General features: G+C 34.8%; 2 protein-coding genes across 7 annotated transcripts; one reads left to right on the top strand and one right to left on the bottom strand.

Moving 5' to 3' along the window:
• Window positions 1-847: 847 nt before the first annotated feature.
• Window positions 848-9,313, bottom strand: LOC113708029 (U1 snRNP-associated protein usp106-like). Of its 4 annotated transcripts, none has more exons than XM_072066265.1 (13): window positions 9,006-9,313; window positions 8,445-8,497; window positions 8,024-8,192; window positions 7,877-7,940; window positions 6,781-6,860; window positions 6,521-6,674; window positions 5,646-5,707; window positions 5,488-5,550; window positions 4,667-4,725; window positions 4,271-4,352; window positions 2,376-2,419; window positions 2,050-2,298; window positions 848-1,120 (listed from the first exon to the last, which is right to left on the bottom strand). In XM_072066265.1, exons 1-13 carry the CDS (start codon window positions 9,150-9,152, stop codon window positions 1,102-1,104), a joined length of 1,245 nt encoding a protein of 414 aa, XP_071922366.1. In that variant the 5' UTR covers window positions 9,153-9,313; the 3' UTR covers window positions 848-1,101. The 4 variants fall into 4 exon arrangements, 1 of the variants encoding a protein (XP_071922366.1); XR_011821495.1 differs by lacking the exon at window positions 848-1,120 and adding an exon at window positions 4,491-4,538 and having other exon boundaries at window positions 2,138-2,298; window positions 9,006-9,297; XR_011821493.1 differs by lacking the exon at window positions 848-1,120 and adding an exon at window positions 3,937-3,992 and having other exon boundaries at window positions 2,138-2,298; window positions 9,006-9,297.
• Window positions 9,314-10,345: 1,032 nt separating this feature from the next.
• Window positions 10,346-15,766, top strand: LOC113708028 (uncharacterized). 3 transcript variants are annotated; one of them, XM_072066266.1, is made up of 9 exons: window positions 10,346-10,914; window positions 11,301-11,363; window positions 11,455-11,550; window positions 12,084-12,131; window positions 13,008-13,079; window positions 13,389-13,447; window positions 13,886-13,976; window positions 14,079-14,226; window positions 15,394-15,766. In XM_072066266.1, the coding sequence occupies exons 1-8, from the start codon at window positions 10,570-10,572 to the stop codon at window positions 14,220-14,222; spliced, it is 918 nt and encodes a 305-aa protein (XP_071922367.1). In that variant the 5' UTR covers window positions 10,346-10,569; the 3' UTR covers window positions 14,223-14,226; window positions 15,394-15,766. The 3 variants fall into 3 exon arrangements, with proteins under 3 accessions (XP_071922367.1, XP_071922368.1, XP_071922369.1); XM_072066267.1 differs by lacking the exon at window positions 15,394-15,766 and having other exon boundaries at window positions 10,414-10,914; window positions 14,079-14,227; XM_072066268.1 differs by lacking the exon at window positions 12,084-12,131 and having other exon boundaries at window positions 10,427-10,914.
• The last annotated feature ends 8,781 nt before the right edge of the window (window positions 15,767-24,547 follow it).

Raw genomic sequence — 24,547 nt, 5'->3', positions numbered from 1 at the left:
TAATCCCCCATGAGTTCTCCCACTAGAAAACCCTCAAAACACCTCCTTTCACTTTATAAAAAGGACACATTTGTAAAATGACTTGTTTGAATATCTTTTCTTTTTATTTGTATTCAACTTCCAAACAAAAGAAAACTAATACCTTCTTTGATTTCTTAAAACTCCCAAACAACTTAGATAAAAACTTGGGTTAAAAACAAAAAAACCTCCCGTGAAATACCTAATACACAGAAAACCCCGTAATTTCAAAACATACAAAACAACACCTTATGTTTTGAACTAAATTATAAACTAACAGAATTCGTTAAACTTAACGAAAATAACAATTTCAACTATTAAACTTACCAGATTCCACTAAGTTTACTGTTAAATTTACCAAATTCTGTTAATTTTTTTATTAAATTTACCGAATTTCGTTAAATTTAACAAATTTTGTTTAATTTACAATTTAGTTCATAACATAAATTATCATTTTGTATATTTTTAAATCATAGGAACTTTTCTGTATATTAAATATATCACAGAGAATTTTTTTATTTTTAACCCTAAAAACTTCGATCCTTTCTCATCCTTTCTCTTCTAACTTATCCTCTCTCTTCTTTTCTATTCTAAACTCCCAAACTAGCTACTGTATCGTGGTACACTTTGTATGGCTGATTGCGCAGTTGCTCAAATACTGTAAAGTCTATTTTATCTATAAAATCATCTATCATTTTCAGGAAAAAAAAAAAAGAAAAAGAATCCCCACTTCACAGAAGGGAGTTGAAAAATCAAAATCAAATCAGCATCAGTCCCACCCGATGTTTTGCCAGAGCTCGTTTCACTAACCAAAATTAACAAGTTCCCAGCAACCGAAGCACAAAACTTTTTTTACTTGCGAGGATCATGCTAGTTTAACAAATAAAATAAAACTAGTAGTATAAAGCTGACATACACAAGCGGTTGTAAACAACAGCAGGCGGGTTCCACTAGCAAATACAAAAGACCAATCTTCGACGTCCACAACTTAAAATAAACAGTAACATCTTGCGAATCCTACATCAGGTCAGCACCGACCAGACCAACAAAAAATCCAATCTATCTTTCCAAAACCATTTTCAGCTAGTAACGGTCAGAGCGCCTGACAAGAAAAAGGAAAAGATTAGCAGCATATACTTCTACCACAAGAAGTAAAAATTGAGAAAATCAACAGAAGTTCTACTAAATTCAGAACAAAATTGGAATAGACAAGCACACATATTGCTCGAGTGCACATAAGAGGCATGAGTAGATTACTGAAGCTCTTCCAACCAGACTATCCAAAACCGCGATTCAGAAATGCATCAGTAAACAAGGTACCAAGTAAATGAATTACATCTGTAGGAACATGACCACATAGCAAGAAGATGTAAATTGTGATTCTTTTGAGGCAGCAATGACAGTAATCACCCCCTTCCAATGAAAGGGAGGAGTCACAGCTGAGCAAGAATAATCAAGGTAAAAAAAAAAAAAAAAGAGGAAAATCCAATGTCTCAACAGAGAGAGAGAGAGAGAGGAGGAACATCCAATGTATTTTAATCGACATTTGTATCTGATCTAAAAGATCAAATGACATATGAATATCCCCATTTCACTTACAATAAAAAAACATAAATTTTGAGGTAACCAGTACATGGTATTAGAGCATGCAAAGACTCACATGAGAGTAGGTCGGGTTTCAGGCAGTCATTGCAACAAAATAACAATGACTTGCTACACTTTAAAATAACAATTACCAACTACATGTGGTTTCCCCATAAAGAAGATTAGTTTGATATTTCAAGAACAAGAATAAGAATATTCACGATCCATTATCCATGTTTGCTTGTACAGGTCAATCTATTAAAGCACAAAAATGTACAAATTTTTAGGAATAAAGCATATTTGAAATATAAATGACCATGGTGATACAAATCAGTTACTATGCCTCCGAAGGGAGTCCAAAAGCAATTTGATATTCAGCATGTAAATCAGATTTTTCAACTTAATATAACAGAACAACTATAAACAGAAGGTTATTAGTTAATATACCTGTGGCGATCATAGTCTCTAGAACGTTCCCTTGATCGGGATCGTGATCTGCGGCGACTCCTTGAATCATAGCTGCGAGAATGATCTCTTTCTCTATCACGCTCGCGATCATAACCACGATTACGATCATAATCTCGATCTCGGTCTCTGCTCTGTCGATCATGATCCCTCCCTCGGTCACGGCTGTCACCTTGTTCCACATCCTTACTAGGTTCCCTGTCACGATCCCGACTTCTGCGCTCTCTTGATCTGCACAAAAAACATTAAACTTCCCTCCCCAACAAAGTGGAAAGAACAAATGAGAGGAAAGAAAGTGCAAGATATACCTCCTCTCTTCTTCATGGGCTTTTCGCTTCTTGTTTCTCTCTTCCTGAGAATTCATCACCAAGTACAATTGAAACAAGTTCCAAAATTCAACTTCTCAACCAGTTCTAATATGAAGAGACATGCTTGAGACAAGAAATGAAGTATCTTAAAAAATCCCAAAACCACCACTTCCTCCCCCCCCCCCCCCCCGGGTGCCAAAAAAAAAAGGAAAAAGGTGAGGATCATCGTATGATATGGAACTGCCTCCCAATGGTACATCACCACTGATAAAATAATTTAGGTCTCAGAAGGGAACATCCTCCCCATAAACATGCCTAATGAAGAACAAATCATGTGCCCCACATAAAGCTGTGCTTGGAAGCTCTTGTTCCCCAAGAAGTGGTCCATATAATCAGGAAACTAGCTCGTGTCTTTAAATAATGGCAAAAAATGAGAAAAACAACAGTAGCAAATGAAGCTAAGACATTCCAAAAAGCATTTATGAAAGCAGGTGCACAAACCTTTATAGCTTGCTTAAAGGATCAAAGCAAAAAAAATTTCAAAATGTGTTCAGGAAGAAACTTTCACCTTTTTTTTTTTTGGGGGGGGGGGGGGAGGGGGAATTTTGCCAAATCTTTTCCTAGTATGGCCAAATTAAATCAACCAAAAGAAAATTAAATGCCAGTATCTGTGGAAGTGTCAGACCAAAGGTTAGCTATATCTCAAGTTGGTATGTATGGGAATTAAAAGAGCCGAATAACCTCCACACCATATTATTATTGTAATTTTCAGCCTATTCTCTAATGCACCTCCCATAGAGATACTAGTAAATCACATGTATCATCCAAAAGTTCATTTCAGAGCAATGTCATAAATGAGTCCAGTTTTGGACCGGAAGGATAAGACATTTCACTAATAGTAAGCATATGTCCTCAACTTCTTAATTTTTAAACAAAACAAACAAGAAAGAACAAAGATGGAGAGAATTTTTGTACTAATAATGTAGGACTAAGTGAGATTATTAACAAAGCACACTTCATTTTCATTCTTTCCTTTTCCCCTTCCTTTCAGGTAATCTCATGGGAAGTGCGAGTGCCAAACATCACAGACCATGCCTATAAAACAACTGACTGGAGAAATTTAATCGTGGAGAAAAATGCAGAACTTAACTGAAACAAGAAAACTCGTACATGGAATGCGTAAAAGATACTGCTAGTATGAATCTTTATTCATACAGAACAAATCACCATGCAAAACCTCCAATGACATGCACATGAACATTCTCTGACTTAAAAAAATTTACTTCTCAATATAACATGTACCAGAACTTTCTCCAGGTTTGGCCAAAAGTCCATCTAGGCGACGTGATACTTGGGAGATTGACAAGCGCCAATTTCAAATTGGCAATTTTTCTCTATCCATAGCAAATTAGAATAACTTATATTCAACAGACAAAACCTGTATACTTTTTTACAGGAACCCCAATCCGAAGTCACAGAGAAATAAAACTGAAGTTTTCTGAGAACAAATTGAATTGTAATATTCATTATACACTCTTTTTTCCAAGGATAGAAAACTCACAGAGGGCATATAAACTGAGAATCTCTATAGAAGTAAGTGAAACATTATAGCAGCACCTGAATCAAATATTATAATGACCAACTTAGGTATACACCAAATACAAATAATCCATAAACTGTCATCTAAAATTAAAAAATATATATATGAAATCTGTATGATTCCAATCATTCACAGCTTTAGTCAAAAAACTAAGGCCTTATAGATGCAGCGAACAAATAAACTACCGAGCTAAAATAGGCTCCAAAGACCTCCACAATAATTTTAAAGATATCCATCCATGAGACAAAAGTCAAAATTATTCAAGAAGAATTGGTTGGCCCTTTCAAAATCTCACCTGAAGCTCGGCCAACTTTTCGCGGATTTGCATATAGCCTAAGTGAAGCTTTCCTCCAAAATGATCAGCTAAACGGCGATCACTGAAAATAATCAAAAAGGAAAAGCATAACTTGGTAATTAACTCTCCATATGAGACAAACAGAACATATAGAGCTGGCCCACAATCTTCTACCTAATGATAGCATGATCAACAACCATAAAACAGAAAAATAACGCACATTCTTTAGCTGCAAAAGTATATCCTCGTAAAACTGGGCCACAAAAGCCTGCTGGTGACAAGGAGGTATAATTTCCAGGTCAAGCACTGAAGCACTACAAACTCTAAAAACTAATTTTTTCCATCCATGAAAAAGCCACGAGTTAAAAGTTTCGAAGAATTCAAGAGAAAATTCACCTGTCATAAACACTCAAAAATGCTCCACATATGTCGCAGACACGTAGCTTTTGATCAGTCTGAGGAAGAAATGAACAATTACATTAGAATAGCCAAAGATTAGCATCTAGTTTTACATTGGAGATTACCGCTAATTTATCAACCATGTCTAAAGTAGCCATTTAAAGGTCTTGAACAAAACATTGCCGGACCACAAACTAAATGTACATATCTTTCAACCAAAACATAGATTCCACAGAAAATGGGTATCAATACTTTCCAGCTTCTACCCATAAAAATATAAAAAATTCAAAAATAAAAAAAATTTACCCATACAGTAACACTCCTCTTCACCACAATGGACGACCCAATTTTTAACACTAGTTTTAGAAGTTGAGCCATTCTGTTTTAAGCTCTATTCTATTTCTCGGTACTTCAAATGTTTGACTTGTAAATGATAGGAAGATACATGATGATAGGATAGCTCCACTGCCCCATTCACCCATATCTTGTGGAAAATTGAAGGTTTTGAAATTTTTTTAATGGAAGAATAGCCAAGCGCCGGACTACCACTTTTGTATGAAGGTTGGACCTTGTCTGCAGGCATCACTATAACTCATCTGCTTCACTTCAAACCATGGACAACCTTCATATCTAAGTTCAACTTTGTTTATTTCACCAATGTGGTGGAACACTACATTTTGATCACAAATAGCTGACATTTCAATAATCCTATATAGCTTTTAATATCCCCCCCGCCCTATATACATGTAAATGGAAAAATTTTAAAAGCCAGGAAGTAAAGAAGTAAAATTTAGAAGACCATAAGAAAAGGAACTTACAATTCGCACATCAGCAGCAGTATATTTAGCAGAATCCGCAACATTTTCCTGCCGTGCTGGAAGCTGATAACAAAACACTAGTTAATCTTAATCCCATCAAAAATCTGTTTTGGCACCAAGTACAAAGAACAGAATGGATATTAATTATAAAAAAATACCTTTTTAAGTGCCTCGGCCTCTTCCAATGCTTTCTGTGCTTCATCAACCATTCCTTGTTCACCTGAAGAATGAACCAAAAATAAATGAATGTCACGAGAATCTAGTAAACTTCATGGCTAATGATCTAATGAAACTCTCACTCCCAATGTCATAAGATACTAAGAAGACTGTCATCTAAAAGTAGTTTATTGAGATTCATCATTCCAAGAGGCCGCCAATTCATCAGAAAGACAGGTATCACCATATAGCCGCCAATTCTTAGGCACTTGGATGGCTTCCTTGCTCTGTCCATTTTCCCCTCTTTTTCCCCTTGTTTTTCTTTTGCTGGATGTAATTAAGAAAGCTAACATTAACAACCTAATTCCATAAGATTACTGGTTTTCTCTTTCCTGTCCTTCAGTGCTTTAATTTTTCCTGCCTTGGAAACAAACCTTATCATAGATCCCTAAAGATTTATACTTTAAATTTAGAAAAAGAATCCTACATATTGTGTTCCCTTGAATATTAGTCTTTCCCTGTGAAGGAACCCCAAGCCATTTGTACCCACCCGACTTCAGTTGGCTTAGCAATAAAACCTTGTATTACTATCAACATAGCTTTACACCATTATTTCCTTTAAACTCATGTTTAAAACTGAATAAGCATGAACAAAGCAACAACTCATGTTAGCTCTTGAAGACTGCACAAGATTCTCAATAAGTAGACACATTAACAGAGGAAATAGAAAAGCTATAAACCCTGTCCCTTCCAGCTAGAACAATATGTCACTTAAAGTTTCAAAACTAAAAGCAGCAGAAACAGTATAGTGAACAAACAAACAATGTCCTGTGTTTATATGGGCCAAGAAATCAAAATTGTCCAGGGCAAGCTTTACCAAGATCCTCAGCTTTCTTTAGCTTCTCATTTATCATTTCCTGTATACGAGGATCAGGAGTAGCAGCAGGCAAAGGTGCCAATTGGGGAGGGTTCGTAAGAGGCTGAGGTAGCGAAGCTCGATCCTTGTTGAAAGCATCCAAAAGTAGCATCGACTGCCATTAAGAAAAGATACATATGCATGAATCTGGAAGTCAATTTAGCCCAGTGCAATAATTCCATAGTAATCAGCAACCATGGGTGCTGAAAAGCAGGCATTACCTGTTTGTCTGCTCTTTTAGTCCTGAGCTCTTCCACCACTTCAAGAGCTCTAATCTTCATATCCGTCTTGCCTTCAAGATCTATATGATTATTCAATCACAGGCAGCATTACAAATACTAACGACCTTATAAAATCATTCTCATCCTAGAAAGTCAGAGTTACTACTAAAACGGAGTCATACATTCATCTATGACTAGTGTGTGACTAGTGTTGACACACTGTACAAGAAATACATGGTGAATCCAAAGAAACCATATACACTATCAGGAATGACTTCCAACAGGCTATTAAAAAGTAGATACCTCCCACTTCTTAAGTATACTTCATCTGTAGTAGAACATATCTAAGAGATCTATGCCATGCCAGGGCATCATTATAAATGCAAAAGGAATTGTATGACACAAAGCAATTCAAGCTAAATGATACAATCTATGCACACCATGTAAATGCTTTATATTCAAGAAGTATAACCAGAAAAGAGGATTTAACCAGACACTTCCTTCAACAAGGTCTGACACAAGTCACAACAGGACTTTTTTTATATTATTGATGCAGGAATGACCATGTTAGGACCAAAAAAAAGGACTGACAAGCCTGGGATTAAATTTTGGATCAGTTTGATAACCATAACACATCATTTTAAATGTCAGAGACTGAAAATGGATAACACAAAAATGTGAAGGTCCATAAATTTCTGACTATTCATGATATATTCATCAGCTATCTTGGGCATTCCTACACCATAGGAGGTATTTTCCTACAAGAATACTCGTGATTCTAATTTCTCTTCAGGAGCTTATTTCATGCTATCTGCCAGATTTTCCTACACAAAAAGGCAAAATAGAACCAGGAAAAGAAATCCAACATTCTAACTTTTTCTGCATTAATTTAGATAAGACCTACCAACATTACTTTCAACTTACATTTAATGCATACACAAAGTCAAGATCAAATATGCTTTAGAACATTTTTGTTCAAAGAACAATGATCTTTCACTTGTTAACCATATTAAAGATGATACTGCAGAAATAGATGACATAGGTCGTAGAAGAAAGTTCAGTTCAATAGAAAAATATGAATGTGTTAGGACTTTACCATATTGATCAGCTTCTTTCAGCTTCTCCTTGATTTGTTTTGATAATTCTAGAATCTCTGGTGTCTGCCAGTCAGATTATTAGTTCAGTCACTACAAAAGACAAAAGAGAAAAACTAAAGGAGAAGAGGCAATTATATTCTGATTACCTGCGTAACTTCGGATACTGAGATGGCAATAGCAGCCTTAGCATCTTCATCATCAAGTCTTTTAAGAGCTCTAGCAATTTTCCGGTCACACTCAACAATAAGTCTATCAATGACATCCTCCAAGTCCCTATCATAGTTGTCAGTACCTTTTGCCTTCGATTCCTCATACCTAGATAGAGTTAAAGTAACACGAAGACAAATTGAAACTTTATAGTTCAATTTCAACCACATAATGTGCCAGTCATTGATGAGATGTTGTGGACAGAAGCATGCGTCGTTCCTAAGCAATAGCATTGATAATAGTTGCCCAAAATGGATTTCTTTAAGTCATAAAACCTACAAATATCTAAAACACTGAACATATCTTGGGGTCGATCAAAAACTGGACCATAACCGCATAAAGAGTAGGTAAAAAGGATACTCTTTCCTCAGCTGCAACGAATGCACCTTTGGGCATGGTCCCATATCCATTTTCTGCAACATGTGAAGTTGAGAAAATTTATTAAACCAAAAAGTACAATTAAGAACCAAAGAAAATAATTACTTCTACTACTACTACTACTACAGATACAAGCCAACTGAGTATCAAAACTAGCCAACTGAGTATGCCCCAGATCAAAACTTCTTATTTAATTCTTTAATCTGCAAACTCAACAGCTATATCAAAGAAAGGAGCTTTTTCTCCGTTTTATAACGTTTTACAGGAATCTCAGTCACATTTATACGTCTCCATTCTACCAAAAGTACCAGCAGTTGAAATAGAAATGGAAATCCCCAACTAAAACAGCCGCTAAACTTAAATTTTGCAACTCCAATTACATCTAGCCTCTCCATTCAACCAAAAGTACCAGCAGTAAAGAAAAAATGGAAATCTGCTATACTTTTCAATCTAGGGATTAATCAAAGCATACACAGACTAAATGGAGGTAGAAAGAGGGAAAAGATGAGATTTAAGAGGAAAGCAGAAGTAAAAGGTACGCACAGTGAGTTGAAAGAGCTCATGAGGGCACAGGCCAGAGAGGAAAAGACGGCAGACGTCACGGTCGTAGTACTTGCGATCCACCTCCCTGACGTCGCCGTTTCGGTTCGCTCCCATTAAGACATCGAGTTGCTTCCTTATCGCGTCCATGGCTGAACCAGAGTTGCAGAACCCTTCTCTCTCTTTATCCGAGAGGTAGGGCTTTTTTATTTCTCGTAAACGAGAGTTAGGGTTTTCGCTCGATTGGAATCGGAGCCTATAAGGATATCAAGTCCATAAACGATTAGACTGTGTAAATTGGTTTTAAATTTAGGCCTAATTGCTAATATTAGACTGTTAGCTACTGCTTAGGCACTTGTGTGAAATACATACATATATATATATATACTTTCTATTTTTTGTGAGGTAAAATCATGGTAAAACATGTGCTTGGATAAGATACTTATTATAACACTTTTTATAATAATGAATTTTATGTGAAATAAAAAAAGTATTAGATGAGAAAATAAAAACGTAATTGAAAAATATGTTTATATTAAATAATATCTGAAAAAGATTTGGTATCCAGATCTATTTTAACAAACACATGCTTAATTGGATAGGTTAGCCAAAAATTTGCTCTATTTTAAAAAATTAAAGCCATCCCCCAATGGAGACTAAAATACAAATATACATATAGAGTATTTCCTTTTCAAAAATTTTGTTTAAAAACATAGAGTAAAGATAACACAAAAAAAAAACACGCCTAAAAAAATTTTAAAATACCCAAAAACACTCATACATCAATAGTCTTTTCCCTAACAACCTCCAACCCCGTTTAGGGTATAATCGAATCGAGTCGAACTCGAGTAGTGTAATTAAAAAAACTTGGATTCGAACTTAAGTTCGAACTCTTTGAATTCTTGAAAGTCAAGTTCAAACTCGAATTCGATTTTATTTTACATTACTCGAACTTATGTTCATTAAGCCCAATCGAGCTTAATTAAGCTTAATTGAGTTTGAAAAAAATATAAATTCATATAATTTTAAACAAGAAACAAAATAGATTTTTTATCCTAAAAATATATGTGTGTGTATGTGAAGTTTGATTGAACTCGATTAAGCTCAAGAAACTTTCAACTTTCATGTATTAAGTTCGAACTCCACTTATTAAATAGTTCAAGTAGATCAAACTCGAGTTTAAACTCGATCAATACAAGTTCGAATTCAAACTTTGATTGAGCAAGCTCGCGTGTTATTAGATTAGGTTGGACTCATTTGCACTTCTAACCGTACCTTCCCCACTACCCAGCATAGTAAGAGAAAAATACTCTAACTAGGCGACCGAGAAGGAAAGTAAAAAGAAGTGGACAAAAACATCAATGAACTTTAAGCAAAGGATTCAATAGCAATTTGCCTTTACTGTTTAAAAGAAATTTTCATGTTCCGTGACTTCATTAGTTCTGGTGTTCTGATCATTAGTCTTCTGGGGTTCTAATCGTTAGTTTTTACTCCAACAGACAAATTCCGCTGCCCGACTTCTCAACTCGTAGATTCTTTCTTTCCCCATAATTTTGGGGGGGAAAAAATGAAGATCACCGCATATTCTCCTAAATCCTCCAGCTGGATTCTTCTTCTGCTGACTCTTTCTTTTCTTCTTACGTCGTCGTTTGCTTTCCAATCGGACGAGCTCCTCGTGGACGACGAAGAATTCGGTCTTGAAGGGGGCTCGGGATCCACCCCTGATGTGGGCTCCACTATTCCAGCCCGACCATCTCAGCCGGCCCGGAAAAGGTCTCCTCCGGATTTTAGTTCCGGATCCGACCTAGACTCCAAGGTCCAGTTCACTCTGGAGCACGCCTTCGGTGACTCCGATTTCTCTCCTGCCGGTACCTTCGCTGCCCGGGTAAAGAATTCGCCGCATAGCGGTCAGGTTCGTGCCCGACCCCTTAAAATTTTACTTTTTTCAGTACATACACGTGATTGTGGGCTTAGCAGCAGTACTCAATGCTTTTTCAGTCTTTGATTGCGCAGGTAGTTTACTTGTATTATTTACACGTCTAGAGTTGCTGGGGTTAAATGTTTTAAGCTTTAATGCTGACTGATTAGTGGAGTGAATTGTTGTACGTGATCAATTGGAGCTGTACCTCACTCGAACTCCTACTTAGTTGAATCAATTTTTTTGCAATTGATTAGTTACATGCTATTGCTATGCTAGGATTTTAGTATAAATGCTGACATATTTATGTATAGAACATGGATTTTGTTTAAATTATTGTAGATGGCTATGTTGAGCGTTTCTTGATATGTATGGAACAGACTCTGACAAAGCTTCGATTCTCGAGGACTGATTTTACTGCTGCAGATAAGGATAATTTCAAAGTAATTGTTTATTTTGCGTGCTTTTTTTTTGGCTCAATATCCAATTTTGAAGGATTGAATGTTATGAACTATTGATGAATATTTTTTGCAGAAACTTCTGGAAGCTGATGACTTTTATAGGATCAGAATACCATCAAATCTATTAACTCCTCCTGGCATAGATTATGTTATTTCATCTGTGAAAGCGGTAAGTTTGAATCTGCAATGTTATTGACATGCACTATACTTTGTTTGACTTGAGGACAAGTATGTCATTGAGCGTGCATGCCATGTTATGTACCATAAAGCATGAATCTTGTTTATAATTTAATGCTTGCGTGTCATGGTGTGTGCCATAAAGCATTAATCTTCTTTTCCCCAGAACTGAGAAAAGCTTTTTTTTTGCTTTAGTTTTAAAATTTAGTACCCTATACATCAGAAATTAACTTTATTTAAAGTTTGACAACGTTTTAAGTGCATATTGCATTATTTGAACTAAAACTTTTTGACTTATAGTTACTCAATGCACTTGTCACTTTGAATAGTTCCTGGTCTTGCCATTTGACTGTTTTCTTTCATCTGATATTGAAATGGTATAGGAGTTTTTTGCACTTATCATTGGTATGGTGATGCATTGGCATGATTAAAGGGGTTCTGTTTTTATTTTTCTCCCCATTCTTCTCCTTTGAGCTATGCACTGCAAAACTTTGACATGGTGCTGATGCTTTTTATGACTTCCAGAGATGTCTTCCACGTCATGGCTTGGATGAGCACATTGTCATTCACATGGTATTATTCAGTGCCAGATGTTCTATATTGCATGAACTAAATCCTTGAATATGATTTTTCTTAATCTTTTTCAGGACTTCTGCCTTTTGTGTTAAATTATTCTAAAGCATATCCTGTATAACTTTGGCTGTCTGCATGTAGCACAGCGTCATACTTTCATATCCACGTGTTCTTTGAAAGCATATCATGAGACTTCTATGAATTGGTGAATGTGTCAAATAACCACATTCCTTTATGAATTCTAGGATTGAGAAATTCTATTGGAGGATTTTGTGTTCTGTGTAGTCAATATACTTGGATGGATTCTTGTGCTTCATGAAGGTTTTGCCAGTATATTTTGAAGTTTAAAAAAAGGTGAAATAATGAATAAAATAATATTCTTCTTCTTAAAACTATTCTGTCAGTCTAATGCTGTACTTCCAGCTTTTGACTTTTTCATTGTACCTACGAATGCTGGTGCAGCTGACTGAACTTCATGCCAGTTGACATAAAACCCATGTTTGTTGTTTTATGTATCTGCTTCTACCTCAATTATAACGACTTATATGTCATGAACATAAGATCAATTTTGGTGGATTTGTATATTCTTCTAGTCGTTGTTATTTGACCTAACCATGTAATAGCCTCTACCTTGCATGTTGAGGAAGATGAAATGAGCTGAGAAAGTTCCAATGCTTTGTTGAAGTATGCTACTGGAATAAACAAAGTCTATTCCTGGACATTTGCTAATGTTTACCATGCAAGTTCTCATATATGCCTTTTCTTGTTTTATATTCAGGGTTTTAATTTTTTGCTTCTAATTTTGGACATTTTCAAATTTGACTTTCTTTTGTTGTGGCAATACATGCTTCATTATTTGCTTATATACAATTCCAGGATGGTGTCAATGTCTTGGCTGTTAACTATGGTTCTCAAGGAGCATGTCAATATCCTCGGCACTTGAAATTTGTAAGTGCATACTTAGCAATTCGTTTTTTCCTTTCTTCCCTGACCTTGTTTTAATACTTGTAGTAGCCAGAATAATCATTTAAAGTTTCCTGTATTTGATCGAAATACATCAGTCGATCTTGCTGGACACTTAATTTGGAATATTGACTGACTCGGATAATTTGAAGATTTGTAAGGGTTGCTACCTTTTCCTGTAGAAGTACTATGATTATACCATGCCTTTTAAGTTGTAGGGAACTGTTGACTGAAAAACTGCTATGGGTAGATATCATTTTATGTCTTAATATGATTTTATTGTCTCTTTTGCAGCCAAAAAGGTGGTTGTTTAACTCGCACACTGTCTTAAAGAGTGGTGAGCAGGCGCCAAGGTGATCTTCTAGTTTGTATGATTTTTGCTTTAGTTTTTCCCGTTGTTTATTAGGGTGTCTTTTGTAACCATATAGTGATTGTCATCCTTCTTGTGTTTTGCTGTGGTGCAAATAATGTAATTCATCGTTGCTAAACCAAACTTTGTTTAAGTCGAAGCACTTTCAATTTCACAAATTTACTGGACCATTTGGGGAATTCACTTGATTTAATATTGTTTATTTGTTTTATACTCATTAGGAGGAACGAATATGCTACATTTCCTTTTGATACCCTTTATTTTCCCTTGTTTACATATTCAAGTTTGTTTTTATGATTGGGATTGGTATGTAATTGACCAAATATTTGAAACAGAACTCCAGTACTTTCCCTTGTCTACATCTTCAAGTTTGTTTTTATAATTGGGATGAGTATGTAATTGACCAAAATATTTGTAACAGAACTCCAGTATTTTCTGAAGAAACTGCTGTTGGTGAGAATGGAGAAGGTGAAGGAGTAGCACCTCCAGAGAGATCATTTTGGGCTAAATATGTGAGAATCACTATAGCCATATACTTGTGGTTGTTCCTGATCTGATAATGAGATTTACTGGTGCTTCTTTTGGTGTTCATTGTTCTTCCATCTCTCTTTCAGTGGATGTACTTGCTTCCTCTGGGACTTATTGTGATGAATGCTATGACCCAAGCAATGAACATGCCTGAGGAACAACAGGGTGGTGGACAAGCTGGCTCTCAGGTGCAGCAACGTGGACAAAGTGCTGCAGTGCGAAGAAGATGAGTGGGTTAGTTCGTACGTTGTAGATCATGTTTCAACAACTATTTTTGTTCAGCCCTGATAGTTATTCCTGATCTTAGTTTTATTCGCATTTTGTAAGGTTGTCTAGAAATCTAGGTTCTCTCTCATTTTAAATGTGATTTCCATGAGGTTTTAAAATCTCATTACACTTGTAAGGTGGTTTTGACTTTTGGAATTCAATATTCGGTACTGGTGATGTTTCTCTCTTTTTTTACTTTTGCAAATAAGGCATGCATGCTTTGATGTTGGCAAGATGATGTATGAGAAGGTAGAGAATATATACAGATTTTTGGCTAATGCAATAAAAAGTTAAGACAGTGTGGTTTAGGATCGATTTTCTGAAGTTTAGCAGACCCTTTCTGCTTTTTCTTTAGAAATTAGGATTTTAGTCACAAGATTCACACAGAATGAGTAGGGCCTGAAGTTGGTTATTATTTGTCTTCTGCTTATGAATGATTTCATATATTAATGTCTGTAATGAATTTAGATGCCATCAATTCTATGTGCCATCATTTCTGTGATGTTAATTTGTTATAGTGCTAGCTTAATGTATCTGACAAGATTCTCAAATTTTGTGTTTGAAAAACTTATTCTTCTTTGGCCCTTTCATTGTTGGCTCTGTAGTTCCTAAGTTGTTGGGATTAGCCTGTCCTTGCCGCCAAAGCAACTCGCCTTGGTTCACCTGAGAAGATATTTTCATCCAATGGAAAACCTAGTGCTGTTGTTGCTCTAGTTACAGAACATCGTATGGAGGGGGTGATATGAGTTGTACCATACAGCGCTTTTATATACCGTAGGTTTTGAAGCATGGACTACAAGTAATTTGGTATAGGAGCACCTGTATTTTTGCTCTTTTGTGTTACTTGTGGTAGAATATTTCTTGTTACCTGACCCTGCTGGCACTAGATGGTCCAGTATTTGTCAAGTCGTAGTAGATCTATTCATGTGTTGTACTTTCTCTTGGAGGTGAGGTGAATGTGAACTTTTGTCGAATGTATGCAATTGATTTTACTGTTAACTGCACTATTTGTAGTTTAAAAAAATTTGTGTTAATAGAACAACAATGCATTTAGAACTAGATAATGCATCACCACAGTGTTTCTTAAGCTTGGGAAATGCATATATGTAGTTGACTGTAATTCTTGTGGTACAGGATGAAGGAAATAGGTCTGAACAGGAGTTTGCGTTGGCCAGTCATCAATATGAAAGCATTACATGCAAGGTTATTTTTGCCTGGCTGGAAATCCAGTTTGGATCTCGTCCGTCTTGTTGGAATTTTGGAAGCAAGTTCTTTTCCAGCACACTGGTTTGGACTGATGTTTTAGCTTGTGCCCGTCCCATAGTCTTTTTTGCTTTGAGGTGGCCAATACTTGATGCATCCACAATTTTTTCAAAGAAAATTTCCTGGATAGTCCCATGCTGAACATTCTTGTATGATTACTATTATTTTGGTTGTGGCCCATGTTTTGTAACTTACAAATGTGAACTTTAGTTATTTAGTTAGTATTTAAAAGTGACTTGTCAAACTCAAGTGAATTAGATGAATCATTAGAAAAGATAACCATGTCAATGATTATTTGAATGAGACAGTTGCTAGATTTTATACCACAAAAATGAGAAAATAAAATTGAGAAAGAAGGATGCTAGGGCTGGTGCCTAACAGGTTTATTTGAAACTTATTATGGCATCTCCATACTTGGAAGTCGTAAACACGGGGATTAATTGGAAAAGACAATTAAAGGGGAAGCTTCCTCAACATCATAATCATAAACATGGTTTTACTTAAATAACTACATATTTTATTCAATAATTATTTTTTTTAATTCTGTAAAAGTTGTGTTTATCGAATGGTACAAATGATTATATTATGTGGATCTGGTAAGAAACCGAGTGATTTTTCTCGAGTTTGTGCTCTAAGGGCGCTCTTGAATCAAGCTCGAGTAGTACCAAACCTTTATTGGTTATTTCATAATCATAATTAATGTATTATATAAATAATAATAAATACTCGAGTTACTCAATGAGCACTCAAGTAGCACAAAACAATGCGCGAAATTAACTTGTTTTCTTTGTTGAGTAACTTGAACTCGAGTTCAAACTTGATCAACTCGAGTTCGAGTTCCAGCCGAGTGTTTGACCGAATTACTCTTGAGCGGCTTGACTCGCCATCAAGCCTATTGTGCTCTTTTACTCTATATTTTGTTCACCATTTTTAGTACCCCTTCATAGTTGTTCACTAGTTTAAAGTCTAGTATCATTTCCGTGGTTGAGAGTATTTGTACAACTTTATTATGAAGATAAGCTCCCTATCTACTTCATCACATCCCTGCCACCAGATTGAAAAAGATTAAAGTTTGTTTGAGATTTGAGACATTTTACGAGTTTCTTGTCTTAGGTGATGCATAGGCTTGGTGCTTAATGTTTCAAATTTGGCTTGTCCTTTTCTTTGATTCGTTTTCCTGCCTTATATCAGGCGGAATTCCTTTGCCAAAAGCTGTAAAAGTTGCCATTTACAATTGCAACTGTAGCAGCAACCAAAAAAAAACTAAAGTTAAAGAAGAAGTTCATATAAATGCATTTATACACTTGATATTGACAAAAAAAAATGTTTGCTTATTAATAGCTTTGACTTAAAATTTGTATATCTCCACATAATGGGCAATATATCACCAGCACATTCAATTAGTAGAGTGATTGAATCACTTTTAAAAGTTATTTACATTTGTAGTACCATACGTTCTTCATGAATACAAGAAAAGGGTTGGAATCAATATTTGAAACTTTTACAAAGATAATCTCACATGTAAATGTGTTACAAATTTAATCCCTCCTCCCTCCCAAAAACCACCTCATTTTTAGAAGAAAATATCGAAAGAAGAAAATATAGAAATCTTATGGTAGAGTTTCACACTAAGGAATTGGGGACAACTCCTCAACTTCGTCACAAAAAGGAAATTTAAACGAAAAAAAAATCTCAATTGAATGTTTGATTGTTAATGAATTAACTTTTTATACACTGACTGACTGATATTCTTACACTCGCATATGATTTGATTTGCTTATTTTACTTACCAAAACGTTAACAAGATCATATGCATGTTGACTACGTCCATCGTTAATTTGCTAGCTTCACTTACTAAACACTAAATGGTCCTATACCATTAACAAAAATCCGTCATAAAAGGAAAACTAGTTAAATTCCTATAAATAGTTACCAATTCTGCCACACTGTCTTTATAAGATTCCCACACATGTACATCATGCCACATGCATATCAGCATATGTATTAGCTTCTTGTTAGATTCAGAAGCTGTGCAATGGCATCATCATCTTCATCGCAGAGAATAATGGAGAAGGCAGTGGAGAAGCCAGGAGCAGGTCAGAAGAACGAGCCCAAGAATTTGCATGTTGCCCAGCCGCATGAGATAATTGAGAAGCTCAAGAACACAAAGGATTCAGGTCAAAGATCTTTCCAGTGGGCCTATGATGAGAAGCAGCTGCAGCAGGTTTGGGAGTGGCAAAGCAAGATGAGTTTTCAAGAACTCTTGAGCCATGTAATTTATGGAGAAGGAGAAGAAGTTGTGTGGGATGATGATGTCTTTGGTGTGCGGCAAAACAAAGAAATTTCCCAGCCCCAGCCACAGGTCTCTGTAGAGAAATTCAAGGATAATTAGGTTAGAACTTTTGCATGGGGTTGTAAAAATTTCTGGCACGTAAATTGGGCACTTTTTTTTTTTTTTTTTTACTAATTTTCCTTTTAGCTGAATTGGGGAATGAAGTAGATGATTCCTGTATCTTTAAAAAAACAAACAAATAATTTGGCAATTTTCAATTTAGAGCATTTCGAAAGGTTTTGCTCATTAAAGAAGGGAGAAAATGGAGTTGAAAAAATGTAGGAAAGACTGTTGATAGGGGAGATTTCCATAATGGTGAAAATTTCATATAGGAGTTCTTCTATAAGCTACTATGGTAAAACTCCGCAATGACAAAATTTACCTTCTAGTTAAAGTATCTCATTGGAGAAAATTTTACCCTCTTTTTGTTCTCTTTTTTTTTTTTTAATTTTCCTTTTGAAATAGTAATCTGAACACCTTTCATTTGGCTAAATTGGGATTCAATTACGTTTGTATTTTTTATTTAGTTTGAAATGATCAGGCCTTTCATGATTTAAACCATTTTACATTGTACACTAGTCTTTGAATTTAGTGCCCTATAAGTTTTTATTAGAGAAGGGAAAAAATGTAATTGAGAAAATATGGGAAAGGTTGTTGATAGGGGAGATTACGTGAATCGTGAAGATATAGTAAAGCTTTGCTATGAACATCTGTGCATACTTCCAATTGTCACATTTGCTGATTAATTATTTCAAGTCCAAATATTATTATGAGACTTTCAATTACCACATATGCTAATTAACTCTTTAAGTCTAGATTTATTGCGAGATTTAGTCAGAATTTTAAAGGGCTACTTTCTCATGCGAGAATAACGCAGGGTTGACAAGACTGTCACCTGGCAAAATAATTTGGTTGATTAGCATTAAACGTAAACAATGCTTTGAGCATTGGTTTGTCGTCTCACTTTTAGTCTTTTAAAGCAAACAAATGCTTAATTTCTTCATGTCAAATCCCAACTCAATTAATTATTATTCACCAAATATTAATGGGAAAATCCTCATTATTCAAGAACCAAATGGCGTACAGTCTTCTTTTTTTTTTTTCCTCCCCTTGTCTAATTATGCACCAGATATTAAAGGTTCTCATGTCGGGTTTTATTTAACTGTTATCCTATTTAAAAATTAAAAGGTACTATGCCTGGAGGTACCATATTGTGAGGTAAAAATTAAGAGCACAAAAGTTTAGGCGAATAAAAGATAATAGGGATAATTTCAGAAACCTCCCCTGAGATTTTTGACAATTTTACTAAGCTCCCTTGAGTAGGGGTGTGCATCGAATTCGAAATCAGTAATTCGGAAATTTGAATTCGGAATTTTTCGAAATTTTGGTATCTGATAATTCGACCAAATTCGATTTCGAATTCGAATTCGTACCGAATTCAATTCGGAATTCGGTAAATTCCGATTTCACCGAATTCGGAAAAATTTATATATTATTATATAATATAAAATTTATAATATTATATAATATTATATTATATTATATTATATAAATTTTATATAGTATAAATTTTATATTACATGTATAAAAAATATATTTATATATTAAAAACGAATTTGAAATCGAAATCAGAATTCGAATTCCGATTTGAAAAACTCCATTACCGAATTCGAACCAAATTCTAAATATATGAATTCGGAAAACCCGAATTCGATTCCGATTTCCGATTTACCAATTTCAAAAATTCCGAATTCAATTCGAATTCGGCCGGTAAATCGGAATTTTTCGATTTTGCACACCCCTACCCTTGAGGATTGGAAAATTACACATATCTCTCTTATCATTTAAAATGACAATACTACCCTTAAATATTTTAATGAAATTCCCTTGTTTGGTATTCTTACACTTAGAATGATTTTAAAATTATATTTCATTCTTTTTCCTTCTTATTTTAATTTTTTGCCAATAAAATTATAAAATTACTACTATTATCTCTAGTTTCTATTGTAACCAAATGTCGAACTAATTTTTTTTTTATGAGTTAACTTTATACGTAATCTGATGTTTTTTGCTAATCTTTGTTTTCTAATTTTTAGTATTAAAATTAACAATAAATCAAAAAGAAATTGCCCAAAATCACTACTAAATTATGATAATCCCACTACTCAAAAAATTCATAAACTCTGAATCAATTATTTCAACATTTTATTTTCTATCTTATGAATCTAAATCCATAACAAAATACTATCAAAAGTATCCTATCATAGTGATAAAATTATTATTATAATTGTTTATCAAATAGTAGGTATGGACATGAAAAATTCGGCACTTTTTTCCTTATAATTACATTAGATAATCTTATAATTCTATAGGAAAATAAATTAAATCTCATTACACAAGGGCATTTTTGGATATTCATTTCAAAATTTGACCAAGTAAATATTATTTTAAGGTTTTGTTACTAAAACTATCAAATCAAGGGAGGTATGTGTAATTTTTCAAATTTCAGGGGAGCTTATTGGAATTGTCGGAAACCTCAGGGGAGGTTTCTGAAATTATCCCAAGATAATATATAACCAAACAAAATGGCATCAAAAGGCCAATGTAATATTAAATACCAAGATTATATACAATATTTGCAATTGTCATATGGTTAAATCTTTCGATTGAAACAGGATTAAGAGTAAAGAGGAAAAGTAATCACAATTATCAACTGTGCCAATTTTGTGTTTTTTATTTCTTTGAGGAAGTGTTTTAGTGCCTATAGTTCGTTTAATTTGTTCGCGTCAAAAACAACACCTTTTGTCTCTTCCAACAAAACCGAGCATAACAAATCTTGGTTCAATAATAGATAAAACAGCACATAATTTCAAGACTCAGAGTAGCATTTTAAGCATATAAACTCAAAACGTTTACTTTGCTATGTTTCCTTCAAAGTTTTTATAAGCTGCTTTTCTTTGCTTGTAAATGAGACATGGATGTAAATATACTTCGCTATTAGGAATCATACAAAATAAACATGAAACAAGAAAGTAGATGAAGGAAATATAGGTCATCTATGCCCACCTTTCTAATCAAATCAAAGGCTGGAAATATGTATAATTCTATACTCATTTTTTTTACATTTTATCTTCAGTTATTTTACCAAAATAGAAATACAGCTAGAGCCTGTATGATGTCTTGTTCAATATATTATTCTCACAAGATTAATTCATAATATGCATTGAGTTTTTCAATAGAACTAATTAACTTGTGATCAATTATATATGTTGTTGGAACCTTTCACTTTATCTGTCGTACCCATGTTGAATTCTTGACTTTCCACTAGAGCACCCCTAAGTCCAAGTAAAATGGATAACCAGAATTGTGCTATTTTTGAAGGATCATTTTTTGACTCTTGCATCATTTTGCTTACATTACTTGCATGATTTTAGAAGTGCAGCTTGATCTTCACACCTGACGACCTATGTGATTTCTTCAAGTGATGCTTCCTGGTTAAGAGTTGAGACCTTAGCAAGGCCTTTTCGAAGCCAATTGTTGCTGCAAATGTTTACAATCAAGATGAGTATTCAACGATTGGAACTCTTGTTGATGATAGGGAAGTTTCCTGGATTTCTAGAGGCTAGAATATTGTTGTTCAGGTACTGGATTAATATGCCAAAACAATTTCTGATTCCATCCATCGGAATTATCCCCGTTACAATATATTGCACTGCCCCCATTACAATACTCATCAATGGATTTCATTTCAATTTTCATGCTTGTTATCCAAAAACAAAAAAATTATGTTCTTAATAATTTGGATACTCGTCAACACACTTAATTTAAATTTTTTTTCCCTTTAACTTATCGCGTTAATACACACAATCATAATTAGTGTGCTTCTATATTTAAGCACTTTCCAAATTAACCACACCTTTTTTTAAAGAAAACTAACACCTAAGATCTCTCTAATAAGAGTTGCGTTGTTTGATTTGCTTCACTTAAGTCAGCAAACATTAATAATATCTGATAACATATATTAGCCAACGGAAAACTGATTAAATTCCAATATTTAGTTACCAAGTTTGCTACACAATATTTATTAGCAACCGTTACATGCATTTCCTGCATTAGCCATAAAAACACTGTCATTAGCTTTTTGATGGACTGTAATTCAGGATATGCAATGGCAACATCATCGGAAAGAACAAAGGAGAAAGCAACTGAGAAGGCAGTGGAGAAGCCAGAAGCAGCCCAGAAAAAGGAGCCCAAGAATTGGCACGTCGCCCTGCCTTATGAACTGATCGAGAAGCTGAAGGATTCCACGGATTGGGGTCAAAGGTCTTTCCAGTGGACCTTTGATGAGGAGCAGGTGCGACAGGTATGGGAGTGGCAGAGCAAGATGACCTTCGAAGAACTCTTCGGCCATGTATTTTTTGGAGATGGAGAAGAAGCTTTGCGGGATGATGATGTCTTTAGGGTGCAGCAAATCAGAGAAACCTCCCAGCCACAGCCCCAGCAGTTCCAGTCTCAGGACTCTGTAGAAAAATCAAAGGATAATTAGATTTGCAGTTAATTTTGCATGGGGTGATAAACATTTCTGGCATGTAATTGGGCAACTTTTTTTTTTTTTTTAAATTGTAATATTGTATTAGTAAATTGGGCTCCTTTTATTTAGCTGAATTGGGATTGGATTAAATATCTGTTTTTCTATTTAGTATGTAAATCACTTGCTATTTTATGATTTAAAGCATATCAACCAAGTCTTTGAATCTAGTGCCCTATGAAGGGTTTCACTAAAGAATGAAATAGAGGTGATTGGGCAAATATAGGAAAGATTTTTTAATAGGGTGGATTTCCTGAATCGTGAAGATGGACATATCCAAAAAAAGCATTGTATATGGTTTCTATGGTAAAAATTAGCAATTATAAAATCTACCTTCTAGTTAATTAATGTAAAACTAAAAAATCCGTCTATATGTTGGAATTGTAAATATTTGTCAAAACGAACTATTCCACTGTCGTTACTAACAAGTACACCTTATTATTTAGCTTTATTTAAAATTAAGTTTAGAATAAATCAACTTAGGAGAATGAACCTTAAAAAGAAAAAGAAAAGGAAAAAACTCAAGAGAATGAAAAATTAGATTGCAGATGTACTATAAACATTGACTTCTCCCATCTTTGATCTAAATTATGTAGTATCTCGTTAAAAACAAAACAAAAAAAAAATTTAACAAACTGAATTTCTTAGGTCGTTCTAATTTTGTTACGAGTAATTAAACAAACTGAATTTCTATAGCTTCTTTAATTTGCTCAAATGTCAATTTTCTTTCCAACAACACCTTGTATCTCTTTTATTCTCTCCTCCTCGTGTAAGAATAGCCGAAACAAATTTAAGGGCAAATCATATCGTCTTTGCACAAATTCATAGTTCCATAGATATGAAACAACGACTGTATAACACCTTTCACTATCCAAAGGTTGTCTACTGCCCTGCCTAACCAGCATCTTTTACATGGCAGCTGAAATGCATCGCACCAGCAATGTAGTTACAGGGTTTCTCCATTTTCCCCCCATTAACCATGAAAGAGCGTAACCTATTTCTAATGGGTTTAACAAGAAGCTGAGAGATTTCAGAGGTTCGATCGGTTCTGAAATCTTGAACTGCTAGCTAGATGATTTTTTTACTCTATCTATGTCCTAGGAAACGAGTCGAAGGTTCTGTATCTAGTGTAGCTTTTTGTACTGTAGAGCTAAGTAGCCTGCAATTTTATTCGTCTGTTCCAAAGTTTTATGAGGGCATGCATTTCAGTTTCTCAGTAAATAGCATCTGTTTTTCCTGTGATATTGATTAAAAGGAAGTGTCCATGTTGGAAATCAAAGGCGAGCAAAATCGAAAATCGGGTTACCTTACACCGAAGCTTTGGTCGCCCCAGATTTTTCGGATTCAATATTCCAGCTGAATCACATGTTTTTGGTTGGGTGTGAATCATAATGGAAATCACACTTTCCACAACCCAAATCCTAGGCTATATCTTTTAGTTCTTCTATTTTTCTAGAGGAGGAGAAAACTGGAAGAAGGACTTGAAAGCTCTCTGTTTTTCTTGCTTTTTCTTTCGATTCTTATATAGACATTTTTTTTGTCGGTCTCTGTTCCCTTTCTTTCCTTATAGAGACATTTGTCGGTCCCTATTTCTTGGTGGGGCGGTGGAAAAATCTACATTTTTACTCATTTTCCTTTCTTTTTGTTTTGTTTCTACTTTCAGGTAGAAACCGGGTTGGACAACCCATCATGGGCGTCCACCTATTTTTCCCACATTCTCTCACTCGCACATGATGGGATAGATCCACCTAAAATCTCCTCAAACTCTACTTTCAAGAACACTACAACCTTCATACAGGAAAGTGGATCGTGCGACCTATGAGCATACCTGCATTTTGGGAGCAAAAAAAAAACTATGCACCTGTTAGGGAGGACATAGCGGCTTCAACCCGAAAGAAAGTACAAGAATACATTATCTTGTTGTGCCCCAAACTCATTTCATCACACCATCATAGTATGCCCAATCTCTCAAAGCTCATACTTGATATCCATGGGCCTGTTTGGAACCTGAGTTTTTTGGGAGTTTATCTAAAACTTTACTATAGTGCACTGTAGAACTTTTTGAAAAATTTTTGTAGAAGTTTTTGTAAGGTGAAAATTTTTTT

Source organism: Coffea arabica, chromosome 9e, assembly GCF_036785885.1.
Source record: "Coffea arabica cultivar ET-39 chromosome 9e, Coffea Arabica ET-39 HiFi, whole genome shotgun sequence".
Classification (NCBI taxonomy): Eukaryota; Viridiplantae; Streptophyta; class Magnoliopsida; order Gentianales; family Rubiaceae; genus Coffea; species Coffea arabica.
Note: the sequence above shows the minus strand (reverse complement) of the source record. Positions and strands in the feature narration are given on the sequence as shown.